Source organism: Capsicum annuum, chromosome 3, assembly GCF_002878395.1.
Source record: "Capsicum annuum cultivar UCD-10X-F1 chromosome 3, UCD10Xv1.1, whole genome shotgun sequence".
NCBI classification, from domain to species: Eukaryota; Viridiplantae; Streptophyta; class Magnoliopsida; order Solanales; family Solanaceae; genus Capsicum; species Capsicum annuum.
Window position 1 is genome coordinate 264652807 of NC_061113.1, and position 22131 is coordinate 264674937.

The window sequence follows — 22131 nt, forward strand, 5'->3', positions numbered from 1 at the left end:
TCCCCTATTGGAGAGAAGAGATGAGGTGGAAGTCTGATGTGTTGAGCTAGCCAAAGAAATTTTTTTGCCTTAGGAGGCAGATGGACTTCCAGATCCATTGAAAAGAGTGAGGATGGGGTTTCAAATTGATTTGTCTTCTTTTGGCTAGGGTGTAGTACATATTATGGCAAGTGGAGAGACCATTACTACTTAATCCATAGATGAGATGGTCATTTGGGATTCTAGGATTATGGCTGGAAGAGTTTTTGATTGTGGTGACTATATCCTAGGGGAGTTGCATGGGAAGGTTTTGAAGAAGCCAATTACCCTTGTTCTAGATTTCAGCAAGAGGGAGATCTTCCTGGTGGGTAGGAGTGGGCCATGGATTATATTTCTAATGAATTTTCGGTGGGGAATGCATCTATCTGTCCAGAATTTAATGTTGGCACCATTGTGGACTACCCAGTGATCCCCCAGAGTTAATTTCCATATTTTGGAAGAGCCAAGAGTACTAGGGCAGGACTTGTGATGATACTTATGTCTAAGAATGTTAGCCCAGAGAGTGGAGTGGTTGTGAAAGTATCTCCAGGCCAGACTGGTACTCATAAAATACCAATCTCAAAGTATATTATTAATTGACGAAAAAAAACTTTATAAAAAGGGGACATAAAACTTTACATCCAAAGGTAAACATATCATATTTACACATTCAAAAGATAATTCAATTATTGTATTTGTATAATAACATTAATTTTCACTATTTAAACAAATATTGCATTTCGTATAACATTAATAAGTTTTTTCTAAACAAATTGTTATTCTTATTATTATATATTAACTGATGCAATATACACGTGCAAGCACGTGCAATGGACTGTTGTTTTTTTAAAAAAGATGGAGCAGCAAAAAAGGGGTTAAAATGACTCTCACTGGATTGAAATCTTTCAATAACTTTCAATAAGCTTTTAACAGCTTTCAATAAATTTCTTAAACATAGAGAGGCTTTAAAAAACCAACATATTCTGCATAATTTAAATTTAAAATCCCAAAGATTCTCAACAACTAAAACAACATAATTCAAAATTTAAAATTTAAATTCATTCTAATCTAAATAATTTATTAAACTAAAATTACTGCAGTAACTAAATGCAAAACTCAACACTCCTCCTTTGCTTTAGTTACTGCAATTTAAAAAAGTTGCTCCTCCTCATTTGCGTTCTTGCAATTGATCTAAATTTTTCTTGATTTTTTTTGAATTTGAACTTTCTTTTTTCTTCTTTTGGTTTTGTACTTAAAGAACAACATCAACAATCTTGTCTTATTTGAAAGAGTTTTCATCGGTTTCATAAAATATTGTAAGAATTTTTCTTTCATCACAACATCACATAAAGCATAGGTTTCAAGATATGATTTTTTCACAGAACAAATTTGATTATTTTTGTTTGTGAAAATTTTTGGGGCATTCAAAGAGACTGTTGCTTGACGTCTTTTTGGTTGAAAATAGCCTAACGCTTTGAATATACGCACGGGTTGAAAATGATAGCCCTGGCGGGTTAAAATGAGCAGCCCTAACGGGTTAAAATGGGTAGCTTTGACGGGTTAAAAAAGTAGCCTTTACGGGTTAAAAATGATATGATAGTGCTTTGGAAGAACTCACAGATCCCAAAAGATTAATGAGACTCTGATACCACTGTTGGTTTTTTCAAAAAAGGATGGAGCAGCGAAAAAAGAGTTAAAATGACTCTCACTGGATTGAAATTTTTCAATAGCTTTCAATAAGTTTTTAACAGCTTTCAATAAATTTCTTAAGCATAGAGAGGCTTTAAATAGCCAACATACAGTAAAAAATCTGCATAATTTAAATTTAAAATCCTAAACATTCTCAACAACTAAAACAACCTACTCAAAATTCAGAAATCTAAATTCATTCTCTAAACAATTTATTAAACTAAAATTACTGGATTAACTAAAGGCAAAACTCAACATGAACTAGTTAATTTCGTATGTATAAATCATATACTGGCAAAACTTTACTAGTACCTACATATTCTCCAGTCCATCTCTAGTCCTTTTTTTGATGAATTGTCACAAATGCATGCTAAAAGCTTACTTCTTTCACTCCATCACTCCATCTTCATCATCCTATTATTGTTGATCACTTCCTCACCATCCGACGGCCAAGAAAATGAACAGTATACCATTTGTAATAGCTCCTACAGATGTGGGAATATTCAAAATATCAGCTTACCTTTCTGGGGTGGTGATCGATTTCAAGAATGCGGTCTTCCAGGACTCGAGCTTGAATGTGTAGCCAACCATGATCCCGTTATAGAGATTGATGATCATAGTTTCCACGTGCTTGAAGTCAATGGAAACAAGCAAACCATGAGAATTGCACGTAACGATCTGGAAGAAGACATTTGTCCTGAGATTTGGTAACACTAGCTTGAATGATGCTCGTTTCCAGTATGGTCCTGACTCGCGAGTGATCGGCCTGTTCTATGGTTGTCCTTTCGATGTACCTTCAGTATGGAAAAAATTTACATTTAGCTGCAATAACACTGGAAACTCAAGTATTGGTTTCTATCCAGATGAGTCATTTTCATCATTTTGGGGACCAAAGTACCCGAGTTGTGTGCTTAAATTTGGGTCACTGTTCCTGTTGTGCTACAGGAATTTGAGCAGTTCCAAGACCAAGGAAGTACGAAGATATTGGAGCTATTGAAGCAAGGGTTTGATGTGGCTTACAACAAAAGCCCATTATGTCCGGCTTGTGAGAGATCAGGGGGTTTATGTTGGTCAGAGACAGATTTTGCGGAGCCAACTTGCCTTTGTCGCGACCGAACTTATTCTTATTTCTGCGGTTATGTACAGAATGGAGGTGTGTTCCATCTCCCTAATCTACCTTTGTTTGCCAAAATTAGCCGAATTTAGTTGGCAGCCTAGAATTTTAGTACTGAACTTCTGAGAGCACACTATAACTAAGCCTAGAGTTTTAGTACTGAACTTCTGAGAGCACTATAACTAATCCTAGAGTTTTAGTACTGAACTTCTGAGAGCACTATAACTATGTAGTAGAATCTTATAACCCCAAAGCAGAACGTGGCATCATGATAGATCAACAAACTGTCAAAATCCACGTTTAACTATAATTCCGTTAAAGGTGTCAAACACCTTCTTCCTTCATTCATAAGAAACAGTAAGGTGATAGCTGTTGATTTGTTTTACTAATGAGAAGATCCTTTTGTTATGGTTCTGTCACAATTTATTATGGTTCTGTCACAATTCATCACTTGTTTATCTCTGCATTACAGGCAATAAAAGAAATATCAGGCTGAAGGTAGGCGGCATAGGTAATTGTCTTTCGACCTTGTTCATGTTATATTGTCCTTCTCTTCTCAATAATGACCAAGAGCATATAGATAATCAGTAGATTCAAACACCCCTTTTTTGGTTAATTACAGTTACATCTGCTGCTGGGATAACAATATTAGTAATATTAACCTGCTACATGATCTACTGGTTTGTATTTAAGAAATCATCTGGTACATGCTTTTTGTTATCAAAGAAGAGGAGAGAACATCAGAATATTGAGGCCTTCCTCAGGCAATATGGATCCCTGGCCCCTAAGGCATACAGCTATTCAGACATTAGAAAAATGACAATTCACTGCAAGAGAAGCTTGGACAAGGAGGGTATGGAGGGGTCTATAAAGGTAACCTTAATGGCAGTCCTGTTGCCGTAAAGATTTTAAATTCGACCAAAGGTAATGGAGAAGAATTTATCAACGAAGTTGCAAGCATCAGTAGAACTTCACATGTCAACGTAGTTAATCTGTTGGGATTCTGTTTTAATGGCCAGGAAAGAGCTCTTATTTATGAATTCATGCCGAATGGATCACTTGACCAACACATCTATTGTGAAGACTCTAAGTTGGGATGGGAAATTGCACTTGGGATAGGTAGAGGACTGGAGTATTTGCACCGAGGGTGCAATGCACGAATACTGCATTTCGACATAAAACCTCACAACATCCTTCTTGATGAGGACTTCTGCCCCAAGATATCGGATTTTGGCTTAGCTAAATTATGCCTTCAGAAAGAAAGCATGGTATCAATGTTGGAAGCAAGAGGAACCATTGGTTACATTGCTCCAAAAGTATTCAGTAGAAATTTCGGAGGCGTTTCACACAAATCCGATGTTTACAGCTATGGAATGATGGTTCTTGAAATGATTGGAGGAAGAAGGAACTACAGCGCTGAAAGAAGCCATCATAGTGAAATATACTTCCCTCGTTGGGCTTATCAACGCCTTGTGACTGATGAAGACTTGAATATACAATGCATCACGACCAAAGAAGAAGAAGAAGTTGCAAAGAAGATGATATTAGTAGGTTTGTGGTGCATTCAAACCGATCCCTCACAAAGGCCATCAATGAGTGAGGCAATTGAAATGCTGGAAGGTGACTTAAGAGACCAAAGCCTTTCATATGTTCCCCCTCACGATCAGAAGGATCATCGATGATCGCTTTGGAGAAGCCAACAAAGCCCTTTATATATTCTTCTTCGAGTTCAGCACTTGATTCTACAGCCTCGATCAGCAAGTGAAGAATGACTTTTCAATAAGCAATGCTAGGACAAGACTTGCAAACACTCATTGGAGAATGAAATAGAGAGAGATGGAGATCTAATAAAATTTGTTCGCCATCTTTTTTCGCCTGTTCTCTTTGGAAATCTCTGATACTTCCCAAGTGTTTTCGCCATTTGTTAGTAGTTTGTGTTAGTGTTTTTAATAGAGCAAAATTGTAGTCATAGGCGGAACCATATTTACTATTCAAACAATAATCTTTTTTTTTTTTCAGCTCAACAAGCATGCAACTATTCTCATAAAGGAAGTAGTTTTGTATATATTGAACCAATGCTCTTGTTGCAATTTAAATAACATACACGAATACACAAACCGTTAGCGTGAGCATGCTCACATTGCCAATTCTAAACTCAAATAAAGGCAGAGGATTGCAGCAGGTTGATTGTCAACATAAAACAAGTCGATTATAATAAAATCCCCATAACCTACCCCACCTTGTTTGAGACTGAGACATACTATACACAAACATTTTCGATAATTTCAACAAAATTACGGTCAAATTTTGAACACACTTTGGGAGATGAAAAGTTTAAAGAAACTTAATAGGTGTCAATGTTTATACCTCGATAAAAATCTCCTCTATAGAAAAATTCAACAAGTTTTTCTCTAATTACTTTTAAATTTTTATAAACCCTTCTTGGTCTTAGCACCCTAGTCATTTTTCACATAAAGTTTCCATAGTACCAACGTAGTGTTTACTGATGATTACACAGACCACTTAAATTTGTTATTAAGAAAGGGTTTTAGTGACACTTCTAATATATTTCGTGTTCTCTTGTTTGATCGTAAAACACATTTAATTATATTTTAATCACTTAACAATTCAGTTTTAAGTGTAGAATCGAGTTGCCAATCTAACATATATGGTACGTCAAACAAAATAAAATAAACGGGTTGGTATTTATGAACAAGAGAGTGAGTGGTACCTATGTGCGTGCGTCACATCGTGTATAAATTATGAAAACGAGCACTGAGTAATGAAGAAAAGAAAACTCACCAAAAAAAGAAAATGAAGAAAAGCAAACGAAAAATTTACAAGGAGTAAAATATAGAAAGAAAATTATGAAAACAAAAGGTGTGTTTGGCTTTGGCATAAATAAAGTGAACTTTTTTACAGTAATCTTTTAGCATTTGATAAGTAGGCCCAAAAAAAAATACACCATCACACTGCAGAGGTGGAATTGGGTGAGAACGAGGGTTCGAGGGTGACAGGAATGGAATGATAAAGAGTGGGGTTTGAGGGCGTTGAATTGTTGGGCGTAGATAATAAACTTAAAAAATATCAATGAATTTTTCTTCTACTTACAAGTAAAAAAATATATTTTTTATTTTTTTTAAAAAAATATTTTTATAATATTTCAGTCAATGAAAACACAAGAAAATCTGGAAATTAAACCACCCTCCCCAAACGAACCCAAAATGAAATGTTCCAACTTGGATTCAGAACATGTCACGTGGTACGCGGCCATGTGAAATATGAAACGCCAATAACAACAAGACACGAAAGAAGAATGTGTCGCGTTCGAATAAAAATTGAATAATTTTAATTTAAAGTTGACATTCCTCTTAAAAAATTGTTTACTACATATATATTATAAATTTGAAATTTAATAACTTAAAAGGGCTTAAATCTTAAAATAAACCTCGAATGTTGAATTTGCTTCTGTTTATTTGGTTGATTTTATTCTCAATATAAATATTATTAATATAAAGTTATATCAGAATATTGATAGGATTATATACGTATAGCGTCGTCGGTTTGAGTTTTAGGAGATATAATTTCTGTAATATTTGATTGGAATTTTTGGAAAATTTAATCCCATTCATAAATTCTGGAAAATCAATATAAAGTTTGGTTGTTCATTTTTGTTTTACTATAACACAGAATTTCATATGCATAAGTTATGTGGTAAACTATGTATTATGCATGACATCAATTACAATTGAATATATGAAAATGATTTTTTTGATCTCTTGTAAGTAAGCATGAAAAACTTTTATGTGTAAAAATAAAGATTTATTATAGAAATATCATAAAAATTTAAAATAAAAGAATCTTAAGGACTAAAGAAGCATTTCTCCTGATATTAGTGATGCCTAGAATAAAATGCTTAAAATAATCAAACTAATCCTAGTAAAAAAAATTATTTTTATTAAACCAGATTATAAATTAAATATTAATATATGTAATATATTAGACTAAATACTCAACAAGAAATATCCCATTGCCCTCACATTATTAACCCGTATTTTATCCCTTTTATTAATCCTATTATATTATTACAATTCTTACATTAGTAATCTTATAGTATTATAATTAATCTCTCCATAACTTCTCTCTAAGCCAAACGACGCCTAAATGAAGCATAACAACCCACAGATTGGCAATCTCAACCCACAGATTAGCTATATTTATATAAAAACAAGTAAAACTGACAAAATTGCCCTCTTATCAAACTGTCCAAGAATTATTAAAATGATCAGACGTATTGAAAATAAAATAAAAATCAAATTTAATCTCACTGCTGTAATCCCTCCATAGTTTTTTTTTCGTGTTAACCAATCATCTCATTCAATTTTTTGTTGAGAGCTAATACAAAGTATGTTCCACAAGAATCAGATTGTAGTAAAGTGATAAATATTTTTTTTTACTTTTAATTAAAAAAATCTCAAATTCAATTCCGAATATAAATTCGTTCGCTTTACTCCAATGTTGGACTTTCTACACAAGTGGAAGACCAAAAAAAAAAAATACCATAGCCTAGTAAGTAGTTTGTTAGTCTCTGACTCTCTGTTTCTTTTTTTAGTGCCTAACTGCTGTAATCCGCTTTGATTACTCTTATATCTACCTAAATTACAATATACAAATAGGAGGAAACTCCTTGTATTGTACTATAAAGAAGCTGCAATGCAATTTCCTTCTTTTCTTTTTTCTTCCTTTGGTTGACGTCGTAATTTGACCATCTTTTTCTTGTGCATTTTTTTGATCCAAAGTCCCAAATAATTCATATCATCATCACCTTCTTCCCCCATTCTTTATGTTTTCCCAAATACGCAAATAAAACTAAACTATTCAAAAAAAATTATTCCACTAAAGTCAATAACTTTATTAAGAAATCTTATTCTCAATAACAAATGACAAATTAGTTTGGTGCCGATCCATGAGACTATAAAGCTTTTGACAGTTCAACGTTTCATACTTCACGCTGACAAAAATACATACTTCTTCCGATCTAATTTATGTGGTGGTGTTCCAATTTGAGAGTCAAGCGAACCGAGTAATTGACAGTTTGAAGCTGCAAAAAATTACTACCAATTAGTTCAGCAATTTGTTCAAGTCAAAAAACGATGTTTGAAAATCAATTAATCTCCTCCTTCTTCTTATATTACTACTTTTTTGTGTCTCTGTTTTTCTCCTTGCTGATATCCAGTGCAAATATTGATACTCAGTCATCACATGCATATTGTCCTAATTCCACCTGCAATGGAATTCAAATTTCGTATCCTTTCTGGAGACTTGACAATTACAACGCCAGTGCTCCTCAGTATTGTGGATATAAAGGATTTGGAATTGATTGCTCAAAGGATCAACCACATCCAACTATTTACCCTACAGGCGATGCTTTCTACGTCAAAAATATAGATTATAATAATTATTTTCTGTCTCTAGTGGACATTGATGCTCTTTACAACGGGCAATGTCCTCGAGCACGTCACAACCTTACATTGGAGAAATTGCCGTTAAGTGATTCCGATTCGAAACTCAGCTTCTATTTCAATTGTACGGATCCTCTACCTGGTGCTCTTCCAGCAAAATGCTTGAAATCAGGTGAAAACATGACTTATTTCTACGTTGACGGAGCTGAACCGGAAGATTTGAAGTGGTTTGGGATTTGTGAAGAGAAAGTAGTGGCGAGGGTGATGGAGAGAAGAAGCTTCCAGAAAGATAATTGGATTGGAGCCATACGCGGAGGTTTCGTGCTGGACTGGCGGCACGCGGCGGAGTGCGGCCAGTGTGAAGAATCACATGGGCGTTGTGGTTATAACAATTCAACCCGCATATTTTTGTGCTATTGCCACGATGGTACCGTTAAGGTTAATCATTGCAAAGGTACACCCAAAAACTCTTGCTGTATTCATATTTTGCTCTTTAAAATTTACCTAATTAGTTTAAATTCATCCCTTTTCATTTTTTCTACTTAATCATTTTTAGTTAAAACTTAATTCTCTACGATAAATTTTTTGCCTTCTTAGAAGTAGAATAAAAAAAAAATTAATTACATACGAAGAAAAATTATAATTGAATTATAATTTTAAAATTTGTCTATTAAGTCAGTAAGTCAAGACCGTTGCATAAATTTAAACTCAAAAGGTCCTTTGACTGGTTGTTAGGAAGAGAGTTATACTCCACTTATTATATGTATCAAAGAAAGTATAGTTGGATCACTTATTTTTCCCAACTAGTGATATTTAATTTGATGTATTAAAAAAATTCAAACTGTAGTTATTATCCTATCTTATTTAATAGGGCAATCAGCCAATGGTATCAAGTTTCGTTGAGTAGCTGGATGTTAGGATTTGACTTTAGCATCTCCACATTTCTAATTTCTACTTTGAATTCAAAAGAATTATACTAATATAACTTTCCCTTGCCCAGTTTCGCAGCAATTTATTGCGTCTAAAAATCTGAAACCAGATTGAATATTCCACTAATTGAAAGGTCCATTAAAGATTGGGCTAGCCCATTTGTTTTAGATTTCAAAAATTGAAATAGATAGGGAAATGGGATGAAATTGGCAAATAGCCAATTTAATCAACTTTTCAAAACTATATTCAAAGATTAGCCTTATTTTAAAATAAACACAAAAATTTAGGTTAAATATTTCTAGCTAAAATACGGGAAAAGACAGCAGACGACCTAGCGTTTGAAACTCTTACGTGTAAAATTTCAAAAATTTCTAGAGTTTGAAATATACCATTCAAACTCCAAAAGATATGAAGTTTGAACAATCTCCTTCTTCAACGCGAATATTGACTTTTTAAAACGAATTTTTTATAACAAGGCTTGAACTCTATGAACAATCTCCTCCTCCTCCTCCATATGTGTTTTCATTTGTAATAGTTAACACTCATTATCGTGGAGTTCGAAGATATACCAAAAGTGAAATAATCAAAAGTTATATATTTTACTACGGGTAACATAGACGAAAACGTTACTACGGGTAACATAGACGAAAACGTACTTCACTCTTGGTACCTAGAAAAACAATACTTCACTCTAATACTGTTTCCAACAAATTTTAATTTATAAAAAATAAAATTTAATTACAAATAAAAATATTTTCTGTGTTCGGTTTTATTTATTGTAATTTGAATTGATATATCTATTAAAAAGAAAATTAATAATATAGTTATTTTATCATAATACTCCTATTCAATGATATTTACATTGTGTCTTGAAATTAATTTGAAGAAAAAAAATAATTAATGCTAAGGTTAAATGACAAGTAAAAGTAGAAATTTAATTAGGAAATTAGTGACAAGTAAAAACAAATGGCGGGAGTATGAAGAAACAAGAATACAATTGAGGCGAACTTCAAGGCTTGTCAGAGTATAGACTTTATGAAACTTAAAGACGAATCTTAAAATATCCATAAAGCTTCTATCTTTACAGTCTTGCGGCTATAGATTTGCATATCTGATTTATGAGAGACGAGATGAAGGACAAATTTGATCCCACTGGACGTGTTAATTTGTTTTCAACAGATTTTAATTTATGAAAAATAAATTTCAACCACAAATAAAAATATGAGAAAACAAGAATTTTATGGATAAAGAATATGGATATAATTTTGATCCTCCCTTGATTCTCCTTTCTGTATCTCTTGATTTTCTCCACAATTCAAATACCATTTGCAGCGTATTTCTTAAACGTAGAATAATTTTTCTTTATAAATATATCATAATTTTGTGGGATATTCGAACTGCCTTTTTTAGAAAATATTTACTTCATTATATAGGCATTTAGCCTTTAGGATAGTCTAGCACTCTAGCTTCGGTCTAGCTTGGAAGATACTTAAGGTAAAGTAGCTGAACTCCAATAGAAATTAATTTTTTTTTTTTGGAGTCTACAAAATTTTTTGATGTCTGCAAATACTACAAACTTAACAACTTCCTAGAATTTGAACCTGTATCACTTGAAATTTCTGAAACATTCCTGGAGCTTGAGCTGCACAATTGAAATTTATTGTTTTGAAGTTTCACGTGTCAAAACTTTGAACTATCATTTTTTTCGTGCTTTAGCTATGGGTGTTTTTGCCTTTATAAAGTGATTATTTTTTAATTATATAGTCCTAAATACGAAAATGAATGACCTTTTTTACTCCATGAAATTTCTTTTTTCTGTTTTTGGCACTTTATGTTAAGATTTACACTCGAATCTTATCTTTGTGGAGAAATTTTTGAAATATTGATGACTCCAATCTAGAGATTATTTGAAGCTAAAATAGTTGTTTGGGAAACAATTATTTTTCTCGTTAAAATTCTTTTTTTCTTTTCAAGAAAGATCCGTGAAAAATAGGGAAGAAAACCAGAAAAGGTGACAACATTGCGTCGGAACCTTACGTTTAGGTGATGCAGGGCGAACTGCAATATAGAAAAAAAGCCTTATTTATAGACAAAATTCAGGTTTTTGAGTCTCGAGAGTCTAAAATAGCCAACCCCTTTATTATTACTTATTAATCTCCTGTAATATTCTGACTATCAGCCTCACAGAAGGAAAAAAAAAACTTAATCAGGTTAATATAGACATGGTCAATAGGTGCAGTCAGCTTATGAAATATGATGTGATTTTTAGAATTTTATTATTCCATGAGAAGAGGCAATTCTCATACACACGTCCTTTTCATGTTCCAAGTGTTCACACAAGTGTGTCCACCTCTTTTCCTTTCTTTATTTTATCTTGATTAAACTAGGTTCATCATCTAGAGCTGTTTTTATAGCCTTGGTGGAAAGTTTCAAGGTTATTAAATGCAAACTTGCAAATAAGATTGGCGTAAAATATTTATGCCTTTTGATTCATTTGAAATTTCTCCTTCTAGTTGTGGACATTTGAACCTTATTTTCGTCCAATAGTAAGTTGAAAAGTAAATTTTTCTACAGTAATCAGTGGAAAAGTCTTATAAAACATGAGCAGCCATTTGTTTTTTCTTCCGTAACAATTCTCAAGTGTGACATCTTTTGTTAGTCAAAACTGGATCAACTTTGACTCAATTGAATCATATATTTTGCCACACACTTCTAATACTTAGGTTCTCCAATCTCCAACCAACCTAGTCTATCATTGATGAGTTCTCACAAATGTATGCTCAAAACTTCCCTCTTCCTCTGCTCCGTTCCATCATCACCTTCCTATGCTTCTTGATCACGTCCGTGCCATCCTATTGCCAAGAGGATAAACAGTATTCCACTTGTAATAGGTCCTACAGATGTGGGAATATTCAAAATATCGTCTTTCCTTTCTGGGGTGGCGATCGACCTCAAGAATGTGGTCTTCCAGAATTCGAACTTGAATGTGTAGCCAACCAGGATCCTGTTATAAGGATTGATAACCATGACTTCCACGTACTTGACATCAAGAATGATACGAGAATCATGAGAATTGCACGAAAAGATCTTGAAGAAGACATTTGTCCTGATAGATTTGGTAACACTAGCTTGAATGAGGCTCTTTTCCGCTATGGTCCTGACTTGCAAGCTTTCGTCCTGCTCTATGGTTGTCCTTTCGATATACCCTCAGAATGGAAAAAGTTTGCTTTTAGCTGCAATAACACTGGAACCTCCAAGGTTGGTTTCTATCCAGATGAGTCATTTTCATCATTTTGGGGACCAAAGTTCCCGAGTTGTGAGTTTAAGGTCGTTGTTCCTGTTGTGCAAAAGGAATTTGAGCAGTTCGAGAACCAAGGAAGTACAAAAATATTGGAGCTATTGAAGCAAGGGTTTGATGTGGTTTACAACAAAAGCATGTTATGTACGGCTTGTGAAAGGTCAGGGGGCTTATGTTGGTCAGAGACAGATACTACAGAAGAAACGTGCCTTTGTCGAGACAGAACTTATTCTTATTTCTGCGGTTATGGACAGGAGCAAGGTGTGTTCAATCTCTCTAATCTAACTTACTTTGTTTGCCAAAAATTAGTTGAATTTAACTGGTAGACCAGAATCTTCAACTGCTAAATAAGACTGCCAGCAGGGGAATAAAAACCTATAGGCTGGGTATATGGCCTAATCTTTGGCCCTGACAGACATCTACATTAAATTGTCCATTCAAAATACTTCCAAATTTCTTCTCATGTTTTGTGGTAAACTTCCAATTCTTTTCAGCCTTCTGATTTATTCCACCCAATGTAACATTACTTGGGGCATTCTTTATCAAATTTGTCAATCCCAAGTAATAAATTATAGTTATAGTTTACCCAGACCTCAAAGGTCCCCACCCTCTCCAGATTCCACTTGTGGGAACACACTGGGTATGTTGTTGTAGTAGTTAGAAATTACCCAGATCAAACCCTTTTTGATGATGCCTGTTCTGAGATTTTAGTAGTACTTGCAGCAGCAAGTTCTGGTTTTGCTTCACCCGGCTAGATAGGTATGGAACAAAATTTGTGAACTATGTAGATAACAATGCAGCCTTATACAGAGCAGTTCCTTAGTTTTGCAACAGCTTAGTTATGGGTTCTATTACAAGGAATGAGAACTTCCAAAGGGATTGGTTTTCAAGAAGCTAAGATATATGATAGAATGGCCATAAAAAGCATCAATGATATGTGATAGAATTTCCAGAAACAAAAGATCGGAAGTGATTATCTCAAAATATCTGTGAATGTGAGAAAAAACATTATTATGTACTGAAGACGAGAATTCTGCATTTGCAAGTCTCAGTCAGGGTATTCTTTGCTAGTCCTTAAAGCACATGTGGACGTGATGACTAAATAAAACAACTTTTTCCCTCTGTGTTGCCACGCTTTTACTCCTAGAAACCTGAGATTTGAATACTTCTCGAATTCCCTTCAGTTTCTACTTCTTCTTATCTGATTCGTAATTGAAATCTCTAATTCTTTGCCACATCTAGAGTCTCTGACTCTCTTATCCAGTAGGTGGTGAAGGTGGACTTTAGACGTTAGTAAGACTTACAAATTATTTTCCACCTTTTCACCTAAGTTCATGATTTATTTATTTTTGATGACCGTGGCGTCCGGACCAGCACCTAAGTTCATGATTTTCTATCATTTTACCTGTCTTCAGTATTCAGGCTGTTCAAAATGTTGTATTTACAACAATTATTTTCCTTGTTTTCTTCTATTATCTGGTTTTGTTGTTTTCCCCATTAATACATGAGGGTGTAGTTCATCAAAGACAGAAATCTGATGAAGCGTTTATGTCCAACTTCGGTGGACTCCATTTAACCTAGGTCCTTAGACAACACCTATTCTGTGCTTATGATTGTATACAACCTTATGAAAGGGAAACTAATATTGTAAATTGCGCCATTAATGCCACTGATTATTATTTTGCGATCTTTCATACTGAGCTCCTAGAACACTATAACTATGCAGAGAATCATGTCAGGGCCCTGTCTATGCTAAAATGAATCACCCACAACTTCCGCAAAAGGGAATGAGGCTAAATTGTCAAGATTGCCTGAATAGCAAAGGGCACTGTGGTGCTTGAATAACAAATCTAACCCCAAAACAGAACACGTCTTGATGGTAAATTTGGAATTTAAAGTCCGAATCCACGTCTGACTACATTTCCATAGCAGAGTAGAAAATAACTGCATAATTTCTTCATAGATAAGAAACAGTAAGATGGTAGCAGTTGTATTTATGTCTTTATGATACTACTGCAGATATTTTATCGTGGTTCTGTATCATTTCATCACCTGTTTTGTCTGCATTACAGGAAAAAAAAGAGATTTCAAAGTGAAAGTTGGCGTAGGTAACTATGCTTTGACCTTGTTCATCTTATTATTATCATTTTCCAACAATGATCTAGAACTTCCTAGTCACATATTTACCTCTTTCAGGTGTAGCTGCAGCTGCATTCACTGCCCTTGTGGCATGTGTAATTTTCTTTCTCTATCATTGTCGGCAGAAGAAAAGCTATGCTGGTTCGTCTTTTATATCCAGAAGCATCCTTTCCTATCCCTCCTCAAAAATGGACCCTGAAAAGGCTTCGCACTATTTAGGAGTTCACATCTTCGACTACAATGAACTGGAAGAAGCTACAAACAGTTTTGATTCCAACAAAGAGCTAGGAGAAGGTGGCTTTGGTACAGTATATAAAGGTAAGGAAATTATCCTGAAGTGGCACTGCCAATCTGCAACTAAACATAAACATCTGATTGGATTCATTAACCATGTGGTTGAACATGAAATGTTATAGGTAAACTTCGAGATGGGCGTGTTGTTGCTGTTAAACGTTTATATGAGAACAATTATAAGAGGGTTGAGCAATTCCAAAATGAAATTGAAATCCTCACTCGCTTGCGCCATCAAAATCTAGTTACCCTTTACGGATGCACATCTCGCCATGGCCGTGAGCTTCTTCTTGTGTACGAATATATTCCTAATGGCACTGTTGCTGATCATCTTCATGGAGAATTCTCAAAGTCTGGATCACTTTCATGGAATAAACGAATGAGCATTGCCATTGAAACGGCAAGTGCGCTAGCCTTTCTCCATAATTCAGATGTCATTCACCGAGATGTAAAAACTAACAACATCCTCCTAGACAATAATTTCTGCGTCAAAGTAGCAGATTTTGGCTTGTCTCGGCTTTTTCCAACTGATGTTACACATATCTCAACAGCTCCACAGGGAACCCCTGGATATGTTGACCCCGAGTATCACGAATGCTATCAACTCACCAGTAAAAGTGATGTTTATAGCTTCGGGGTGGTACTAATCGAGCTTATATCATCCCTGCCAGCTGTTGATATAAGTAGGCATCGACACGAAATAAATCTATCAAATATGGCAATTAACAAGATTCGGAGCAACGCCTTACATGAGCTGGTTGATTCAAATCTTGGCTATGATTCCAATGACAAGGTAAAGTTGTTGATCACTGCCATGGCAGAGTTGGCTTTCCAGTGTCTTCAGAACGACAGGGTTTTGAGACCATCAATGCCAGAGGTTTTGGAAGCTCTACTGGGAATTCAGAGTATGGATAAAACAACGACAGATATAGGGAAGCCAAGTCCTGGTGATGATTCTGGGTTGTTAAAGAGTCACGCCTTATCTCTCTCACCCGATTCAATTATTTCAAAATGGACTAGCAGTAGCAGCTCAAGAACACTTGCTTCCAGCACTGGCTAAGTTTATGCCCTCAGCTTCTCTAGTTTATGGTTTTCTTGATAGTGATTGTTGAGCCACCTGCTCTATTGGTCACGGAAACCTGAACTTTCGTGTCTTTCCTTTGAGTACTTTGGAACTTTTTCTATCTTAAAGAGGTTGTACATATCTCATATGCAGCAATTAATTTAACAATACTAATTCAATTCATTTCTTAATTTCAATTGTTCATCTTTGCCATAGCATATTATGAGTAAGTTTTACCAGGGTGATTAATCAGATTACATTTTGTGTCTGTTGTAGCAGATATTGCTGCTGAATGTATTTGATAAGTTTAGTCTTAATGATCAAGGCAGTGTTTTACAACTCTTCAGTTAGTCCTAGAACCTCTTCCCTATTACTACTTTGTCTTCAGGTTTCCTTCCTCAAGTTAGTTTTCAGCTTGATGGCTCTGGCATGCATTTTGTTGTGCGTTCATTTCATTGCTCAAAACTAAATGATATGCGTTGGAATATATTGAGATTGTTGAACAGGTGAATTTAATATGAGACAATCATCCGGTACTGCACAGCCTGTAGTGGTGGCAAGCACCGGTAATAGGATTAGCTACCGGTGCTTGCCATCAATAATGGTTCAAACTTGCACTAGTGTTTATGCTATGTCAAACTTGCACTAGTGTTTATGCTATGTCAAACTTGCACTAGTGTTTATGCTATGTCAATGTATACAAGATAATGTCTGTTATGCGCATGCTTATCATTTAACTATGGTTAAATAATACTCCATACTATATTTTTTCAATTTAAATCTTTAATTGTTAAAATTGCTTGATTTGGTGTAAATACTAGATTTGTATCTGCCAACTTCAAAACGATTATGGAAGTTTTCCAGAAAAAGGATTTTTGTTTCTTCAATCTACAAATCTTTTTATTCGAAAAAAAAAAAAAAAAAGAGGTCAAAGAACTTGTAAATACCTTGGTGGCCAAGTTGGTTAAGAGGGTGATCTGCCAAACGGGGGTCTCAAGTTTGAAACCCCTGCATGTTTTCTCGGCTGAGCTCGTGCAAGGCCTTGCCTAGTGCAGTGTACTTCCTATGTGATTTGTGGGCTGTTACAATGAAACGGAGTTTACCCTATGTGCACTCGAGCACTTGAAAGACAGCGACTATGAATTCCCTTAGCAACAAGAAGAGGGTGTAAAAGAAACTAGTCATAGCTTGATGCATAATCAAAGACAACATTTGCATTAATTTGTTTCATTCAATTAACATGAACAATACCTCTCTACAATAGATAATTCAAGTTTGAATCTTAAAAAGGAAAAAAAAATAAAATTGAAACATACGTTACATACCTCTACATACTATAGCCAGTCCACACATCTTTTACAAAGGGGTGGCGCAATTTCTACAACAATTTTCAGCCCCTTATTTGGGCAAAATATTTGTTCCTACACACTATGTACACCTGATGCATAAATTTCATTCCTTCAGTGTCTTCATCTTCTTAGAAGAATTCAGTTAATTTTATATGCTGACAGTGCAAATTTAGCGCAATAATTGTCTATTAGAAGATCCGTCTGAAAAGTAACCACCAGTGTTGTTATCAGCAAGAGTGCAAATATAGTTGGGATTAACAATCCAGTCATTGTATTCAGCTAATTGTTCATCAGATGCATCTGTCAAAATTGTGTTTCGCTGATAGGTTCGTATCAGCGGTTGTTGCTGAACATTTGGATACTGATCCATCGTTGGTTCTCCTGTTCATATGACAAAATCATTATACTATGTATTAGTGGTAGTTGATAACCAACAGCACAGTGTACTAAAATATTGAAGCAAATTAGAGCGTTGACTCATACTAGTAATTCCAAAAACTTGTGTTTTTTGAAAAAGACCTCTTTATATAATCTTTAGTAGGAGTACAAAAAAGAACAAAGCAAACTTTTTTTGTGCATGGTTGCTATATGTGACACTATTAGGTAAGGTTAAGGAAATTAAGCACTCAACCGCAGGAAAATCATGAGTTTTCAGGTTCAAATTCCAGGAATGGCTAAAAACGCTGAGTGATTTCTTGTCATCTGATCAAGTTTAGATGGACAGATTTACTCAATTAGTCGAGCTGGCCCGAAGAAGTACCTTGAGTTAGTAGTGCTGGCTCATTCACTAGACCATCAACTTCTTCCAAGGAACTCCAATTGGCGTAGGCGTCCTTCACCAAATTCTGGATATATGCCTGTTAATACAGTTGTATAGATATTAAAAGAACTGTTCACGTACAAAATTTACAATATCTCAAGAATCAAACTCTCTCAAAGTGCATACAAAATCACAATTTTTTTTTTTTTTTACCTTTTGTATTCCTGTTAATTCACGAATAGGATAAATTTGCCCATCAATAATTGCCCTAACCACTTGACAAATTGGATTGAGTATGAGTAAATAGTTTGGCCCACGAGCCATGTATAACTTTGAGCCCATATCACAAGTTTTTGCATGCTTGTATGTCACTTCCCACATTTTTTCTGACATTCCAGTTCCCAGCATCTGTATATTCACAAACAATAAGTAAAAGAACAGTTCGGTGCACGAATCGGGGGAAGGACCGAACCACAAACAATTAAGTAACTATATTTGTAATTCATTTTAATTGAGATTTGTTTTTGTCTCAGTAAAGGCTTACATTTCTAAGCTGTGGTGTGTCAATGGTGGCCAACTTCAAGAAATCTTGTACAGTGTTGATGCCATTTAGAGAGAGCTTTTTGTGAAAAATTCCATCTTTTCCAATTTTCTCAAGACGCCACACTTCATCTCTTAGTGCTGGTGGGTAATGTTTCTTGTACACTGCAATATGTTAACATGAGACACTAATAAATTTCCAAACTCAGCGTAATCCCGCAGGTAGCCTTCTATAAAAGTAGATCAGTAACCTAAAAAAATAAGTCAAATTACATGCCATAGAGAGTCATTAAGTGAACTCCCCGATCCTGCTATAACAAAATAAAATATAACGACGTTAACATACTCAACTTGTTCACACAAGTGGGTCTGATGAGTATAAAGTGTGTAGACTTTATCCCTATCTCGTTAGACAAAAGAGGTCATTTTCGAAAGATTCTATCCAGTGTATTCATGCAAGAGGAGTTTTGAGAGTATAGAGTGTACGAAGACTTTATCCTATTCTCCGTCTCAAATAACACATAATAAGTCACAAAGAAATAAACTACACTATCTGTATTTTTAAAAGAGATAAGCATCCAATACCCCTCGAACTATGACCAAAACTTCAAAAGAGTTTTATTATACCTGAACTCAATTTTAGCATATTTTTTTCATCAAAAAAACTCATATCAAAAGTGTTACGTCAACTAAAAAAGATAAATAAAAATATGCTAAAATTTAGTTCAGAAGGGTAATAGAACCTTCATGAAGTTGAAGCATTACGTAGTAAATTTGATCATAGTTGAAGGAATACTAGATCCTTTTACTCTTTTAAAAAAAAAAAAAAAAAAAAAACTAAAACTCTCTAGTATTATATCACTTAGGTCCTTTGCAATTTATGAAATTTTGAGGCTAGGACTCAGAATAATGAGTCACGGATGTTTGTTAAGTTAGAAAAATTAGCTTTGACTAAAAACAAAAAATTATAATGAAAAAAAAAAAGAAGAAATTGCTTACTCTCTCCGCGGTTTTAACTTTTAAGGGTCGTGTCGTTATTTTTTTCTTTTTTGAAAACTTCAAAGGTTTTAGGTTTATATTTTAGTTGAAGTTTAAAGTTTGAATCTCAAAATTTCAGTTATGTGATAATAAAAGGATATTGCTTACATTCTCCGCGGTGATCTTTAACCATAAACGCTTCAGTAATGGCTTCTGTAATTCGAACAGTATTTTGATTATTCCCAATTTGAACCACTTTTGCACCAATTCTGAATTTCCGGCACCTAATCCAGCTGGAATTATCAGTGAATTCGATTTCCCCAACGGTAACGACGCCGTCACGCATCGTGAAATTGAGTTCTCCGGTAAGTAATGGCCTCTTTCCAGTTCTCTCCTTAACGATATTTTTGTCGAATTCATCACGTGACCAATTCGTTTCAGAAGGGAAATCTCCGTTGAGTACAACGATTTCTACTTTTATAGGATACGGTAAAGTCGTCGGAACCATGCCTTCGCCGCTTGTATCCACCAGTAGAATTTGGAGATTCCGTCCATCGACGCCGGTGATTTTGCTGCCGGTGAAGATTGTAAGATGGAGATTTTTGTTGAAGATGAGACGAAGATTTGACGGCTCTAATGCTTTGATTCGCAGTGAAGGAGATCTACTTATTGTACGACATGAATAACGCCTCAGTCCTTTTTCCACCTCTTCATTAACCTGCTAAATGCACGTACCAAAATTAATTGTTGATATAAAACGATAAAGTTCAGTGATCGAAAAGCTAAATTTATTCGAAAATATATATATAAAGTCATACCACTCGACGGAGCATAGGTTCCAAGGCGGAAGAGACGTTGTCCAGGAAATTCACCATAACCACTTCTTTAATGACACTGCAAATAATAACAAACAAACAGCAACAAGTCACATAATTTTGTAATTTAAATAGGTATATATATATATATCGACATGAATCAAGTGATATTTGAAAAATTAAAAGTGGAGACATACGAAGCGAAAGAAGGTCTAGTAGCGGTAGATTTTATCCGTTTGTGATTCGGTTGGTTTGGGTCCGGATCGGAGTTATCAAAGAATCGTTTAGCTGCCATTTTGGAGGAGTCAAGTGTGATAAGCTCAAGAAATTTTTAGCACAAACAAGAAATGATGAGGAGGAACGGGCAGGTACGGAAGTATATATAGGGGATATGTGTGTGTACTTAATGGGGAAAGGAAAGGTGGTTTCATAATAAAAGGAATAAAAGCATAGGTTATAATTGATAATATTAAGGGTTAAATTTGGTAATTAATGAAGTTTCGAGGAATGAAGAAAGAAATAGCGCGGCAAGAGAGGCATAATTATTCTAAACTTCCAAGTGATCTAAGGCAGCCTGATGTAACGACTTTAACGTCAAGGCCCGCTTCAAGTCAACCCCGTATAAATCCAAAACGGAAAAGGTACGTATATATTTAAATTTGCGAAAAGGATACTCTATGACCTTTTTAAAAATTAATAGTCCAATTATTTATCAAGTTTGGCATTTGGACAAATAATGCAAATGTCATTTTATAGTCATTTCCTAATCTTTTTCAATTTGGCTTATTTTGATCCACGTAGTTCATTACAGTCCATATACGATACTGATACAGTCTATATACAATGCTGATACAACATTCAACTTGGGCAATTCGACCCTTCTAAAAATATTTTAAAAAAATTACTATAAATTTTTAAAGTGATCACATATTGTTTAGAAATAATAATTAAATTATATAAAAATGATATAATTATTAAATAAAATATGAATCTATATAAGATATATGTATAGAAATTGTATAGTTTTATCAAATATGTATATGTACAATATATAGAAAGTGTATACAAATTATATAATTATTGTATAAAACATGTAAAAAAAAGTACAGTTATTATATAAATTATGTATCAAAATATAATTTTCGTATAGAATATTTATGTATAAGATTTGTATAAACCTGTCTAAAAGTTGTGTAAAAACGGCATAGGGGTAGTCAGTAAATTAAAATGGCTACAAAGTGGTATTTAAATTTCATGGTCCTTTTCAAGAAAATAGTTTAATTTGAAGTGCAAATGTAAAGTTATTATATAAATTATGTATTAAAACTGTATAATTTTTTTATAGAATATTTATGTATAAGATTTGTATAAAACTTGTATAAAAGTTGTGTAAAAACGGTATAAAACCAGTCAGTGAATTAAAATGGCTACAAAGTGGAATTTAAATTCCATGGCTATTTTCAAAGAAATGATTTAATTTGAAGTGTCGTTTCTGTCATTTCTCCTTTAAATTATGATAAATTGTACCAATATACTTTTCATTATATTTTAGATATAAGCATATCCTTGTCGTTAATGAAAAAATACATATATATCCCTGAACTTTGAGAAGTGGTACAAATATACCCTCTGTCATAATTTAGGTACAAATATATCTTTGTCGTTAATGAAAAGGTACATATATA

General features: G+C 34.2%; 2 protein-coding genes and 2 pseudogenes across 3 annotated transcripts; 3 read left to right on the forward strand and 1 right to left on the reverse strand.

Moving 5' to 3' along the window:
* The first annotated feature begins 2070 nt into the window (after positions 1–2070).
* Positions 2071–3412, forward strand: LOC107864785 (annotated as a pseudogene).
* Positions 3413–3490: 78 nt separating this feature from the next.
* LOC107864784 lies at positions 3491–4576 on the forward strand (annotated as a pseudogene).
* Positions 4577–7268: 2692 nt separating this feature from the next.
* LOC107862195 (LEAF RUST 10 DISEASE-RESISTANCE LOCUS RECEPTOR-LIKE PROTEIN KINASE-like 1.2) lies at positions 7269–16195 on the forward strand. Of its 2 annotated transcripts, none has more exons than XM_047410030.1 (4): positions 7269–8737; positions 14584–14619; positions 14708–14968; positions 15067–16195. In XM_047410030.1, the coding sequence occupies exons 1-4, from the start codon at positions 7975–7977 to the stop codon at positions 15999–16001; spliced, it is 1995 nt and encodes a 664-aa protein (XP_047265986.1). In that variant the 5' UTR covers positions 7269–7974; the 3' UTR covers positions 16002–16195. The 2 variants fall into 2 exon arrangements, with proteins under 2 accessions (XP_047265986.1, XP_016563165.2); XM_016707679.2 differs by having other exon boundaries at positions 7606–12772.
* Positions 16196–17196: 1001 nt separating this feature from the next.
* Positions 17197–20888, reverse strand: LOC107862193 (protein SAR DEFICIENT 1). Its single transcript, XM_016707678.2, has 7 exons — positions 20644–20888; positions 20450–20525; positions 19800–20349; positions 18658–18818; positions 18327–18521; positions 18114–18210; positions 17197–17734 (listed from the first exon to the last, which is right to left on the reverse strand). The coding sequence occupies exons 1-7, from the start codon at positions 20739–20741 to the stop codon at positions 17523–17525; spliced, it is 1389 nt and encodes a 462-aa protein (XP_016563164.2). The 5' UTR covers positions 20742–20888; the 3' UTR covers positions 17197–17522.
* Between the last annotated feature and the right edge of the window lie 1243 nt (positions 20889–22131).